The 15009-nt window shown below is 52.8% G+C and overlaps 1 protein-coding gene across 2 annotated transcripts; it reads right to left on the bottom strand.

Moving 5' to 3' along the window:
* Window positions 1-238: 238 nt before the first annotated feature.
* Window positions 239-12107, bottom strand: EHD2 (EH domain containing 2; the record flags this gene model as incomplete). 2 transcript variants are annotated; one of them, XM_084257386.1, is made up of 5 exons in its annotated part: window positions 239-787; window positions 1236-1400; window positions 7347-7759; window positions 11137-11234; window positions 11704-12107. In XM_084257386.1, 5 exons carry the CDS (start codon window positions 12105-12107, stop codon window positions 239-241), a joined length of 1629 nt encoding a protein of 542 aa, XP_084113512.1. The 2 variants fall into 2 exon arrangements, with proteins under 2 accessions (XP_084113512.1, XP_084113513.1); XM_084257387.1 differs by having other exon boundaries at window positions 7353-7759.
* Between the last annotated feature and the right edge of the window lie 2902 nt (window positions 12108-15009).

Genomic DNA, 15009 nt, shown 5'->3' with positions numbered 1-15009 from the left:
CCCGAGTGTATGTGAGGGTAGAGGTGTGAAGGGCAGGCAAGGAAGCCTTGCCTCTCCTCTGCCCCCCCCCCCTTTGGCTGTGGCTGCTAGAGAGACCCCTGTCTTTACAGCTGGACAGGATAGGCAGGCAGGGTGTGTGCAGGCCAGATGGGGGGGTGGTGTGTGTGCAGCTGACCAGAGCTGGGGAGCCACAGCAGGACAAATAGGAGGGAGGGAGGGCTGGCAGGCAGCAGCTGGCTCACTCAGCAGATCCCTTATGACGTCGTTTGGAGGGTGGCACAAGACGGCGGGGCAGGTTGGTGGGCAACCCGTGGCCCTCAAGCTTGGACTCAATGAGGTGGCTGGCCAGGGCAAACTCCTCGTCGTCCAGCATGCCATCCCGGTCGACGTCACTCAGCTTCCAGATGCGCCCCAGAACTGAGTTGGGCAGCTTGGTGCCCACCATCCAGGTCTTGGCCTTGGTGCCACTCAGCTTGCCATCAGCGGGGGCCAGGTTGTAGAAAATCTCATCATATTTGGACTTGTCCTTGGTCACCACCCACTCAGCCTCATCATCTGAGCCCTCGCCGTCCTCCATGACCTCGTCGGGTCCCCGCTCCACAAAGGGGCCCATGTGGGTGCCCTCGAAAGCACCACCCTGCACGCCCACCTCGGTGCTCTCCAGCTCCTCCTGCCGCAGCAGGGGCATAAGCTTGGCAATGTCGTGTGTCAGCATCTCATCCAGCGCCTCCAGCAGCTTTGGCTTCAGTGAGTGGAACTTGGTGAAGTCATACGCCATCAGCATCTCCTGTTGGGGAGCAGGTGGGTGGGAGGGGATGGGGGCACCAAAAAGTCAGGGAGCACCATCCAGAGGCCCTCTAGACCTACCTAGATGCTCAAATTGGCAGCCACTTACTGACAGCTCAAAGGCTGCTGAGTATCTCAGCACTATATCCTCCCACTTGAATGACTGTCCCTCAGAAGCCACTTGGGTGACAGGGTCTCAGATGTCCTCCCCCTGTGCCAGTCCTACCCCAGATTCTTTGGACCACAGGGACCTTTCCAAAGTCTCCCGTACTGGGAGGGACACAGCATTTTCCAAACTAATCCACATTAATTTCTCGAGCAAGGCCTAGAGGCCCACCCATCCTGATCTAAATAGGGCCAGGGACATGATGGTGACAAGGAGGGACCATTCCTGGGCTAGACTGCTCAGGTTTTAGCCCAGCTCTGCCATTTGCGGTCACCCCTCCCACCTGCATCTTCTGGCAGTCAGGGAAGTCCCCAGGAGATATGTGATGTTCCAGTTGGATCTTAGCAAAGATGACAGGCAACTTGAGGATCAGCTGCTTCTTCTTGTTCTCCTTCCCAAACACAGAGGGCATCTCCTTCTTCAGGTAGCTAATGATGTAGGCATGAACCTGCAGGAGGAATAGGAGGAGCCCGTTTACCGTCACCTGGGGAGGCCACTTAAGCACAAGTGGCTGGCCCTATCTATGCCCAGAGCTTCTAATCTCAGGGGGGTGCTGAGGCTTTGCATTTCTAACAGGTACAGGTGAGCTGCTGCTGCTGCTGATAGGAAAACACCACTCTGTGACGTGCCCCCCACTTAACACCCAGGGGCTCAGCCCAGGTTGAGCTCCTCAGCCCCTCCTGAACTTTAAACCACTCTCCAAGTTGTCCACCCCCAGTCCCTGTACCAGCCAGGGCCTCTCCCTGGAACTCAAAGAGCCTGGTCGACATTCCTAGACAGCTTCCTGGTAAGACGCCCTCAATGGAATTTGGGGCCAGCCCCCTGGGCTGGGTCACCCTCAGCTGTGGCCATCTTGGGAAACAGCACCCCCACCTCTCCCTACTCAGCTGGGGCCAGAAATCTGGAAATCATTCTGGCCTTGATTCTCCTCTCTCCTCACTGCACTAGCCAGTTCAGCAATCTGTTCCCCTTTGCTTCCTCATGGCTCCCCTACTTCTCCATTTCTCTCCATTTCAGTTGCCCTCCTCCCGAAGCCAGCTGCTCCCATCTTTAACCTGGAGAGACACACCAGTCACTGCACCGGTCTCCTGGTGTCTCCTCTTGCCTCAGTAAAGCAGCAGCCAGAGGGTTTGGGGGGTTTTGCTTTTAGGACAAAAACCAAACTCCAAGACACTATTCCAGAGTCTCAATCTGATTATTCAAATTCAAAATCCATACCACCAGACCCTACAGCAGCAATTCTCAAAGTGTGATCCAAGGAACCCCAGGGAGTTCCTAAGACCCTTTCAGAGATTTGAATGATCAAAACTATTTTAATAATATTAGGAATGAGCTATTTGGTTTTTTTTTTTTTTTTTTTTAACTCTCATTTTCTCCTGAGTAGACTGGCACGATTCTTCAAGGCTGCAAGATCTTAAAGGCTCCAAAATGTGGGGGATATTGCAACTGGGTGATAATGCAGGAACAGAGGTGCGAATCCAGTTGTACCCTGACAACAGACATGAAAGAGAGTGGTAAAACAGAAAAGTAGGGCCACTGTCCTCTCTAATTTTTTTGCAGGGGAGGCATTTGGAAAATGATTTTCATAAAACAGTTTTCTTAGGTTAACCTTAGGTTTATGGTTATTTTAAATGATCCTGTACTGCTAATTATTTTTTTTTAAGATTTATGAATGCAAGAACTGGACTGTAGGCCAGAGGTGCAGGGGGTGAGAGGATTCGCCAGACATAGAGCAGGAAGCAGAACAGGCAGATCTACTGAAATACACTGCTGAGGGGAGCTGCGGGTGAGACAGGAGAGGTCTGCTGAGTCATGTGGGTCAGCTCCCTGGCTGGGATCAAACTCATGCCTCAGTGGCTGGCTGAGACTTTAACCCCTGTGCCACCAGGGAGGCCCTGTGCTACTAATTATTACTGATACTTATTCATGAGTGTAAATTAACATTATCAATAACTGACAACCTTTCTAATAAATATGCCTCATTACTCCTTAATGATGATGTAATAATTCATTTGTTCATTAATAGGAGATATATAAATATAGAACATTTTCTGTTTTATTTTCTAATATCTCCAAATAGGCAAGCCATCTACAGTCAGGTGTAGATCAACAACCAGGACTTGCTCTGAGAAATGTGTCATGCACGCATGGGATAGTCACCAACCCAGACCATACAGCCTTCTATATACTAGGTAGATAGAGTCCCCATAGTTGTTATGTGGTGCACAAGTATACATAAAAACTCTTTTTGGTCCCCAGTAATTTTTAAGAGTGTAAAGAAGGTCTTGAGACCCAAAGGTTTGTGGACCCCACTGCTCTCTGTGATTTGGCTCCTGTAGCTACACCCATCTCTGTTTCAGCCCACTCACTGCTACAGCTTCCTCACTATCTTCCTTGTTTTATCAGCATGCCAGCCTTTTCCCACCTCAGGGCCTTTGCACATGCCACTCTCTGCCTGGACTTCTGCCCTGGTCTCCCTTCAGCTGGTTTCCTCAGCTTTTCCCAAAAGCTATTCTATGGGAAGAAGGTGCCCACCACGGAATTTTATTGTTTTGCTCACATTTATCACAATCTGTCATTATTTTTTCTGTTGGTTTACTTATTCTGTCTCCTTCCATCAAAGTGTGAGTTGCAAGAGGCCTGAGATCTTATCTGTTCCCAGTGTTCTCGATGTTAGCACAATATACACAGCACTCAAGAAGTATTTGTGGAATAAGCCTATGCGCTTGGGCCATGATTTCATAAATATAAAAAAAAAAACCAGAATTATGCATTCATGCATGTATGCTATTTTTTAAAATAGGAAGCCCAATAATTAAATGTATATGCTTAAATAAAAATAGAATATATCTGGGAAAAAGTCATAAGGGACTACTCATGAGGCTTGCCTCCAGGGAAATGAACTTGAGTTGGAGCCAGGAGTGGGAGGGAGCATGTTTGGCAGAGTTTGAAAGCGTTACCATGACACAGCCTTACATGTTCAACTGAAAACATATCAACCTTCATTTAATGAATCATAGGTTGAGAGTCTTAAAAATTTTGGTGGCCCCTGTCTGGTTCTGAATCCTCATTTCCTCCCACTCTATCACCCTCCCTAGGCACCGTATTCATGTGTATTTCTGCCTCAGGGCCTTTACACTTGCTGTTCCCTCTGCCTGGTTTGATCTTCCCCAGATGAGCACTCAGCTCACCCCTTCCTTTCCCCTTCCCCAGAGTTCTTTGTTCAAATATTGCCCCCTCTAGGAGATACTCCCTGACATCCCTAAAATAGTCCCTTACCATTCACCCCTTCCTTTGCTTCATTCTGTTTTATGATCTTTTTCACACACAATGTATTATAATTTGTTCAACAATCACTTCCCTGTTGGAAAGTAATTTAAAAAAAAAAAAGAAATTTGAGGGCCTCCCTGTTGGCACAGGGGTTAAAGTGTCAGCGCTATCCAGCTGTTGCCAGCCACTGCAGTCTGAGTTCAAGCCCCATCCAAGGAGCTGACCCACATGGCACAACAGAGCTCTCCTGTCTCACCTGCTGCTCCCCTCAGCAGTGTATTTCAGTAGATTCGCCTGTTCTGCTCCCCACTCTGTCTCTAGTGACTCCTCTCAACCACTCCCGCCCCCCACCTCTGACCTACACCCCAGTTCTTGTAGGCATAAATTAAAAAAAAAAAATCTTAAAAGAAAAAGGAAACAATATGGTTTGTTCCCTTGCGATATCCCCAGGGTCTAGCACAGTAGGCGAACATGTTGTTCATAACTGCCCCACAAATGTCTTTGAGCCACGTCAGGGAAGTTTGGCATGAAGGCTCAGGGCATCTGGGCCTCTTTAGAAGCATAAGCTCCCCAAGAATTTGGCGTCAAGTTATCAACTCTTTCTAACAGCCGTCACTTCCGCCAAAGGGCAGAGCCATACGACTCATCCACACAGACGGGGAAACTGAGGCACAAAGTGGGCAGTTACCAAGAGTCCTTGGTACCGTTGGGAGAAAACAGGAGGAGCGGAGGTATAAGGTGTGAGCTGTTATGTGATGACAGTATGTGACCAAAGGTGGCAGAATCGTAGATGGAGGATGAGGGAGTGTCGCACGGCTGGCAGAAGGGCAGCGAGGCTTGGGCATGGGGGGAGCCAAGGATGGAACCTCGAGAAGGGGAAGGCGTGGCCTGGCGGTCTAAGGGACCAATCACATTAGGGGTGTGGCCAGGCTGATAGGTGGGGCCTGGGGGAGCAAGCCAATGGTGTGGGAGGGCGGGGCCCATGGCCCGCTGCTCTGGGACCCTGAAGAGGAGAGGCGGGAGAGCTCTGATGGCTTTTCCAGAGAGGAAGCGGGGGAAGGTGCCAGGAAGAGATAAGGTGGGAGGGTGGGGTGAGCCGGGGCTCGGGTCCCGGACTCTGGGGCTTGTACGGGTTTCCGGAGCCGCCTCCTGCCTGGCGGGGGCACCAGGTGTCCAGGCGTCCCCGCCCTTCGGTCCTGTAGCCTTGGGCTCCAGCTCCCCTTCCACCCCCAGGCCGAGAAGTCTTTGGGGGCACAAGGGCCAACCTGGGGGAGGCTGAGAGAGAGGGAGGGAGACAGAGATCGAGGGAAGATGGGAAAGAGAGAGACTCAATGAATGAATAGGAGAGAGGAAGAATTAGAGAAAGAATAAGAAAGAGAAATTACATATATACATACATATACATGTATATGTATGTATATATGTAATTTCTCTTTCTTATTCTTATTTCTTATTCTTATACATACATATACATGTATGTATATACATTCAGAGAGAGAAAGACAGCAAAGGAGAGAGACAAACAAAAACAGAAAGATGGTCCAGAGCCCTGGGCAGAGGAGGAGAGAAAGGTTTGGAGCAGCCGCCCCAGTTCAAGCCAGGCGGCTCCCTCCCAAGGAGGATTCCTGGGGTGGGGGTGGGGGCTGTGACTCACCCCCTCTTGGCTGCTCCTTAAACCAACACCTCAGGCTCCTCCACCCCCCATAACCTTGCTGGCCTCCCTGCCTGCCTGGCTTCCTGCCCCACCTCCACCCTGGCAGCCTCCCCTCAGAATGTTCCATTTGGCCTCCAAAATCACTCTTAGACCAGTGTTCTCCTCCCTCTCCCCAAAGCCCAGTCCTCATCCAGGCTTTTCCCTGGTCTCCAGTCCCAGTCTTACCACACTGGTAGCTAGAGTTTGCTGCTGTCCTTCCCCTGCTTTGAACATTTCTGTGGCTCCCCAAGCAAAGTTTAAGTTGCTGGCCACAGCCCCAAGGCCCTGGGTGGCTTGACTCCCACCCACCAGTTGGGCCTCAGATTTAGTTACTCTGACATTGGGTTCAGCACCCACATCTTCCCTCTTCTAACTGGCCATGTTCGAATCTCCAATCTATGCACTTGCTGGTCTCACTATCTAGACTCCCTCCCCCTCCTTGTTCTCCACATCCTTGCATCTCCGCCTCCTCCAAGAAGCTTTCCTCTATTGCCCCTCAGTTCCCCAGTCCCTGCCCTGACCATGCTGGGTTACTGCTGTCTGGAGATGGGTGTGTCTCCTCTTTTGGGTGGCATTGGTCACTGCTGTGTGCTCAGTGCCACCTGACATCAGGCCAGGCACAAAAAGTAGTTGATGAATGTGAGTGTTTGTTCGGTGTCACTTGTTCAATAAATATTTACTGAGCAGGCACTGGGGACATAGCAGCAAACACATTCAGACAAAGATCCCCCATTCTGTGTCATTTAGTGCAATTGGAGGAGACAGGCAGTAAATATAGAAACCTGATGAAGGCACAGATAACACACGACTACACGAAAGCTTGGCTAACTACGCCAGGGTAAAGCAGGACTCCCATGGGGGGAGTATATTCATTAAAAAGAAGGGCAGTGGGCCTCCCTGGTGATGCAAGGGAGTAAGTTGCAGCACTATGAAGCTATCCGCAACCACTGCAGCAAGAGTTCAATCCCCAGCCAGGGAGCTGACCCATATGGCGCAGCAGACCTCGCCTGTCTCGCCCGCTGCTCCCCTCAGCAGTGTATTTCAGTAGGTCTGCCTGTTCTGCTCCCCACTCTGTCTCTGGTGAATCCTCTCACCCCCCCATATATCTGGCCTATACCCCAGTTCTTGTATGAATAAATAAAAAATAAATAAATCTTTTAAAAAAAAAGGGCAGAGAGGCCCTCCTGAGAGCTGACATTGAATGAAGACTTGGAGGAGGAGTGAGCCATGTGACAGCAGGTGGGGGGCAGGAGAGGAGGGACGTTTCTAGCAGGAGCAGGATGTGCAAAGGCCCTGCAGTAGGAGTGGTTAGGCTAATGTGATGAAAGTCAGTGACTAGCAGTAGAGGAAGATGGAGGAAAGGCAAGTGCTGCCCTGGCCTCCCCACCCCTACTACTGCTTATTCACCCCTCCACCACCACCCCCACTCACCCGCACCAGCCTGGCCCTCTTCACCAGGTCATTGAGCTTGCGCAGGGCGGCATGGCGGGGCAAGCCCTGGATGTCGCGGAAGAGGTCCTGTTCCTCAAGCTCGAAGAGGCGCCGGTTGTCCGGCACAAGGAGTGGCTGGGACCAGAAGGAGCCTATGTAGACACGCAGCACCTCAGGCGTGCCCACCACTTTGCCCAGTGCCCACATGAGCGCCCCATAGACACGCATCAGCTGCTGCGTCTCCACCATGTCAGCCTTGTTGAGCACCACACGGATCTTGTCCTCGTAGCCCCGCAGGGCACCAATAGCCTCTGAGAACTCATCGGAGATCTCCAGCTTGTGCGCATCGAAGAGAAGGATGATTAGATCCACACGTTCAGCAAACCAGCGCAGCACCGCGGGGAAGTCATAGCCTGAGGGCAAGGGGCAGGGGCACAAGGGGCAGAGGTCAGCGCCCTATGCCCCAGCCATTCTGCCACATCCATTACCTTGGATTGGTATTGGATGGTACAGATGTTCAGGTTGTTAACTATCAAAATCCATGTCTGTGCAAAATAATGGAGTTTATCCTATTGCTCCCAGAATTTCCTCCATCACGATGTCCCCAGTCCCTCAAGTCATTTGGCTACAGGGACAATCACCTCCTCCCACCTTCAGTCATTCATTAGGCAGACGTGAGGGGAGTACACTGGCATGGATGGACGGTGTGTTAAAATACTCAAGTGTTTCCTAGCAGACTTACTATGCTTCAGTGGACTTCCCAGTCCCCAAAGTGGCTCTCTCACCCCCAGTTTTCCCCCGGATCCATCAGATCTCTCCACAGACCAGCAACTACAGCGTTCATATGGCCCTCGCTGTGCTGCTGCTATAGCAGATGTTAAATAGTTTCAATTTACTTAACAATATTTACTGAGAGCCTTCTGTATGCCAGGTCCTGTCTTGGGCACTGGGAATACCACAAGGAATACATAGGCAAGGTCCCTGCCTTCAGGGAGCACCCAGCCCAATAGTGACTCCTGGGCTCATTCATTCATTCATTCATTCATTCATCGCTTTCACCATTCATTTCCTCACTCACTCATTCACTCATGCTGTTCCATCCTTTGCACATTCACCTATTCATTCATGAACAAATGATGGTTGGCAAAGCAGAGGTGAGGTTAACATCCTGTCAGGAAGACTTGGGTTTGAATCGCAGCTCTGTTCCCATTTGCTGTGTGACCTTCAGCCAGTAGATAACCTCTCTGAACCTGCTTCCTCTTCTGTGAAACAGGTTCACATATGATAGTAGGAAATCACAATAGGACCTACCTCATGGGACTGTTGTGAGATAAGAACATACGTATTAGTTATCATGTGTACCAGGTACCGTGAGAGCATCATTCAAGAGCCAGCCCCATAATCACCTGCCCTGTGTTTTTTACCAGGCTTGCAGTCCACTAGGGACCAGACCCATTACCGGAGTGGTCAGGCTGGGCTGTGTGGGAAGAGAGCCCAGTGAGCTGAGGGAGCCCAGAGAGGACACCCGTTCCAGCCTGGGGGTTGGTCAGGGAGGGCTTCCTGGAGGAGGCACTGCAGAGGGGCAGCCTGGAGGATGACTTAATGGACAGAGCAGGGGCAACCTGGAGGATGACTTAATGGACAGAGCAGGGAATTGTGGCTGATTCATCTGAGGTCACTTCCTGCTCTCCCTGATAGTCTTCAAAACAAGCCCAGGAAGAATTTTTATGATTCCCATTTCCCAAATGAGGAAACTGAGGCACAGAGAGGTAAAGGAGTTACTCAAGACTCACAAGTAGGAGGTGATAGAGCTGGAGCCCCATGGGCCTCCACACTCAGCTGGAGAGTGGGGCCTGGGCCAAGAAGGAAGCAGGCTCCTTGCAGCCTCTGGGGACTGGATGGAACGGGGTGGGGGACATTGTTTGGGGGGAGGAAAGACCAGGTCACCGCAGGGTCAGCAGCTGGGTTCCCACCTCCCCCTCCCATGTCTACACAAACACACACACTGCCCGGATTTGGAAAGTGTGTCTCATGGGGCAGAGAGGGAAGGGGGAGGGAGGTTGAGTCAGTGTGGGAATGGGAGACGTGGCAGAGAGGAGCCAGGGACATCCAGCACGACTCACACAGGACTAATTTCAACCTCAGGGCAACTCTGGGGTTGAGAGATCATTATTTCCACTTCATAGATGAAGAAATTGAGGCATGGACAGGCTCAGTAGCTTGCCCGAGGCCCCACCACGCTATAATCACACAGTCACCCTCGTTCATAGAGCTTACACACCACGGCAGCCACGCAGCCCACCAATGCACTCATACTCATGCACGCAAACCCGCAAGGTCCATCGCAACCACATACTACAAGATTCAGGCACCCAGACACAACCTTGCACACCATCTGGGAGCTGCACTGCTATTCATGGCCACACAACTGCAAAGACACAGTGAGACCCACACAGAGGAACAGATCACAGAGGCCCCTGGCACACTGCCACCCACAGAGACAAGATCACACACAGTAGTACATACGCAAGCACACGGTGGCGTAGGAGCTACACACATGCACTCACGCACCATCCAGCTGGTCTTCCACAGCTGCATCGTACACTATGAAGACGCTGCACCCTCCCACTATCCTGGGGCATTGCCCCAGGAACTCCCTCCAGATAGGTCGGCTCCCCCTCAGGCAGGCAAGACATTTCACACTACAACTGCATAGAAACGTAATCATATACACCATCCCACGGCCTCACACCATCCTTCAGAGCCTTACAAAGTCACATCCAGCTGCCATCACTAGATCAGACACTCTCTCTCTCTCTTCTTCTGCTTCCTCAACCCCACTGCCAGGGAAGAAGACCCTCCCTTCTCTACTCTCACCTCCTCCCCACAGTCTTTGGGCCCCCAGCCGGCATCCATACTCTGACTTGAAGATGCTGCGCCTCCCACCATCCTGGGGCAAGATAGTGGGACAGGTTGTCTCCCCCTCACGCAGGGAAGACTCCCCTCTCCAGGGTGAAAATGGGCTGCACATGCACCGCCAGGCCAACGTCGGGGACATGGCAACCCTCCAGCCCTTGCCCGTGTTTCTGCCCGGGGCCCAGTCTTCAGTCCCCTCTGCCCCACACTGCAGCCTCCTTTGCCCCAATTCCCTGGCCTCCCAGGCTAGTTGGGGCGGGACTGAAGTGTGGGGTAGGGGTGGGGACTGGGCTCCCTTGGAGGCCCCGCTGGAATTCACCCCCCCCCTCCCCCTGCACAGCTGTTTATAAATTCCAGGCTGGCCTTGGCCCCCACCCAGATTCTCCCTCCCAGCCCCTTCCCTGCCCCATCTGTGGCCCAGACGAGGAGTCAGGAGCTCACTGGGGCCCAGGGGCTCCCTGCCTGCTGGGCCTCCCCCTGGGTCTCCCTTATCTCTCTATTGCTGCCTCGCCTTCCAGATCTCTTTGTGCCTCTCTCTGACTCTGTATATCTGTTTTCTTGCTTGCTTGATCCTTCTATCCTTCCACCCGCCCAGACATGCAGCTGCTACAGCCTGTGAACACGTGTTCACCCATTGGCCTCCCCCACCCTCAACGACATGTGCCAACATGGAGAAATCACAGCCTTCCACCAGCTCACTTCTGTTACCCAGCCAGCTCAGGCCCTGTGACGCAGGCTCAAGTCCTAGCAGAGACTCTGGGGGCCTCCTCCCTCAGACCCAAGAGTCCAGGCCCCCAGCCCCTCCCCCTTCAGACCCAGGAGTCCAGACGACCCTCAGCCCCCTCACTCAGACCAGAATCCTGGCCTCACTCACCACGGCTCACTCTCTGTTTAGCGCCTGACAGGATGCCTGGGGTGTCGATGATGCTAATGCTCTCCAGGACCTGATTGGGGAGGTGAGCGCACATGAACCTGGACAGAGGGAAGGGCAGGGGTCAGGGTAGGGCAGGAGAAGAGGACATGTAAGAAGAGATATCAGGCCTTAGAGGGTACCACAAGGGAAACTTTAAAGAGAAGAGGAAGAGCAGGAGCAAGAATAAAAAGCATGAAAAAGTAAGAGCTGATACCTACGGAGCCCTCCCTGTGTGCCAGGTGCTGCCCCAGGCTTCTCTGTAATGATTCATTTAGTCCTCATGACAACTTTATAGGGTGGGGACAATGGTCATCCCCATTTTCCAGATGCAGATCAGAGAGGTTAGGTCATTTGCCCAAAGCCACCCAGCTAGATAGCTGTTTAACCCAGATAAACTGGCTCCATGAAGGGGTGAATCAGGGAGAGGAAAGAGAATTGGGGCTGAAAAGAAGAGAAACATAGATAGACTTGGGGGTCAAGATGGGGCCAGGGAGGGGAAGATACACCCCAGCTCTGTCGGCTGCACACCTGTTGAGAAAGGTGTTCCCGAAGGGATTTAGTTTGCGGAAGGGCTTTTCAGGGTCCACCACAAGGGCGTTGCCAGGCACAGTGCCCTCGGTGTCACCGTGCATCACGGCCACGAAGCAGTCGGTGGTGGGCTCAGGCCCCACACGGGAGCCAGGCACCTCCTGTTCCAGTAGGTACTGGATGAAGCTGGTCTTGCCGGTGCTGTACTGGCCAGCCACCAGCACCATGGGCTTGCCGTCGAAGTCGGCATCCTCCAGGGCTGGTGAATGGAAAGCCCCAAAGCGGTAATGCTCCTCCAGGGGCAGTAGCTTGGAGCGGTACAGCTCCTTGAGGGAGGAGGTCACCGTGCGGATGGCCTCGGGGTGCTGGCCCCGAATCCCGCTCTTCTTCAGCCAGCTGAACATTGTGGGCTCACACGCTGCTGCCCGCTGGGCTTGCCAAGGAAGATGTGCAGGGGAAGAGAAACCTGCCTGTAGGAAGAGAGGGTGTTGATGAAGGACTGCCTATAGGAGGAGGAGAAGGAAGGAGGTGAAATAGTCTAGGAGTCCAGACTCCAGCCCCTCCTCCCTAAGGCCCAGGAGTCCAGACCCCCAGGCCCTCCTCCCTCAGACCCAGGGATGGCAGCAGGGGTGGAGGAAGGAGAGCAGAGAGATGTGGTTGCTGGCAGGAGTTGACATTTGAAAGAGGAAGAAAGTGATTCATTTTTCAGTGGGAGGAAGAGAAAGAGACTAAGGGTGGAATGAATGAAGATAAGGGATTGATGGTAGAAGACCAAGGGATAGGCAAAGAGCAGGATGCAGAAGCTGCCTGGAAGAGTATCTCCCATCATCCTTCTCCATGTCCATCATTTCACAAAAATCACTCCCTGTGGCAGAAGCAATGGACCCAGAAATAGGCCAGACACCGGCCCCCACCTACTCAGAGCCCCCAATGAGGAGAGGACCCAGGTTCTAAATAGTCAATGATCTGGCAAATGCTAGGAGGTCAAGTTGTGGGCATGGGAGGGGGCCATGATGAACTCATCCCAGGATCAGCAAAGCACAGGAATTAGCTGACCTTTGAGCTGCTCCCCACAGAGAGGGCAAGACAAGGGTGCTCAGGCAGAAAAGCTGGTGGGTGCCAAGACCTGAAGCTACAAAACAGCTGTGCCACACATAGTGGTGGGAGGGGTTGCCAGCAAGCGCACAGGTCGTGAGGGACCTGTGAATGATAAGTCAACCCAATCTCATTATCAGTCTTGTAAGCTTAGGCTGTTAACATCCTCACTTTGCAGACAAGGGCATGGAGGCTCAGGTGGTTGGCATAACTGGCATGAAATCAATAGATAGAAGCTCTCAAGCTGGGGCTCTTTAGAGCCTGGGTCCTATCACAAGTGGAAGAGTTAGGGGAGAAACAAGTGCCCACCCAGTAGCACTGAGACCCCAGGGCCAGCCTGTTGTCTCTGTTCCCTCATTAGCCTCAATGGTTCCCTGTAGGACCTGTACTGATGCCCCCTTTTTCATTCCTGCTGTCAGTTATTTGGTCTTCGCTCTCTCACCCACCCTCAATTTGATCAGTGTTAAGCAGATGTTCTGGCTTTGCCACTCTTCCGAAAGAGCCAGCTTTTGGTCAGACTAGAGCCTTGAAATACCATTCTCCACTCAAAGAATCCAGGGCTTCTTGGAGAAATGGCTGATTCCAGGCCTGGGGCAGGGAAAGAACAAGTGAGCCTGAATCAGCTGGTGGGCAAGGGGGCAGAGATCAGGGGGGCAAGTCACAGGGACACCAGGCCCCGTGTGCAGAGGCTTCCTACTGGCCAAGGATGGGGCAATTCAAACATCAAAAATAACTGCAATACAAAGGTTAAAATTCATGTAATCATGTAATTCAAAACAGGGGAAAGATATGGGGGAGAAGCAGACACAAATGAAGAGCCAGAGAGGTAAAAGAGAGAGAGGAGCAGTGGTGTCCTAGGCAGGGAAGATTCTGGGGGACCTCTCTGGAAGGACACCTGGATGGCTGGACAAGCTATGGGGTTGGTGAGGTGGGAAAGGAGCTCTTGAGTGGCTGGAGGGCCCCAGAGGGGTAGAGATGGATGAGGGGATGGGAGGCACCCCCTGCAAAGATGGTCTACCCTGGCTGAGGGGATGGGATAGTAGGAGAGACTGAGGGAAAGGTGCGGGAACAGGACTGGGACATAGGAAAGACGGAAGGGACAGGAGAGGAGAATGGTGAACACTGTTACAGACTGGATGGGGCTGGGGCAGTTTTGAGGCACTGGGGACCCTGGGAGACCGTTACGCCCTGAGGGATTTGGGACTGAGGGTCCCCGCGGATGGGAGTTGGGATGTGGCAACTGCGATGGGGGCCACTCACCGCTGGAGCGCGCAGGCGACTGGACCAGGCGGGCGGGCGGGGGTCCCGCGGGATCCGAGGCCACCGCGGAGCGGCCTGTGCTCGCGGTCCCGTCCGGAGCAGTCTGAGCTGGGTGGGGCCGGGAGCCGGGAGGAGGGTAGAGAGAGGTGGGAGGAACGGGGAGGGGGGCGGGACGAAGCACCCCCTCCCTCCCCAAACCTGGTGCACAGCTTCTGTCGCCCCCTGGTGGCAGTGAGCCTTGGCGCGGCGGGAGAGCGCGCAGACTTCCAGTAGCGAGTTCAAATTCCATCTCCACCTTGAGCGTTGGGTTGTTTCCCCATCTATGTCTCCCTTCTTAACGGGACTAATAGCAACAAGAACAACATTATTATTATTATTATTATTACTAAAAACTTAAGCGAATTCAAGGCATCTGCTCAAACACGGCTCATAAGGCCCTACACATGCCCTGCCCTCAGCTACCTCTCCCCCTCTTGGCTCCAGTCACACTGGCCTCCTCACTATTCCTCAAACATCCCAACAACCTCCCAACCCCAGGGCCTTTTCACTCATTCCCTCCACATGGGTTGCTTTCATTCTCCTTCCTCCTTTCCTTCAGGACCCTGCTCAAATGTCACCTCCTCAAAGAAGTCCTCCTTGATTTCCCTACCAAATGCAGTACCCACCATTATCACTACTTTCTTTTTCTTTTTTTTTTTTTAAAGATTTATTTTATTTATTTATACAAGCACTGGGTACAGTCAGAAGCGCGGGAGGGTGAGAGAATTCACCAGAGCCAGAGAGGGGAGCAGAGCAGGCAGGAGGACTGAAGCACACTGCTGAGGGGAGCAGCGGGCGGCAGGAGAGGTCTGCGCGCCATGTGGGATCCTCCTCTGGTGGCCGGGGAGCAGCTAGGGATCGAATCAGCGCCACAGAGGCTGCGGGCAGCTTCGCAACCCAGCGCTCAACCAC

The sequence above is a fragment of the Talpa europaea genome (assembly GCF_964194135.1).
Source record: "Talpa europaea genome assembly, chromosome: 16".
Classification (NCBI taxonomy): Eukaryota; Metazoa; Chordata; class Mammalia; order Eulipotyphla; family Talpidae; genus Talpa; species Talpa europaea.
Note: the sequence above shows the minus strand (reverse complement) of the source record. Positions and strands in the feature narration are given on the sequence as shown.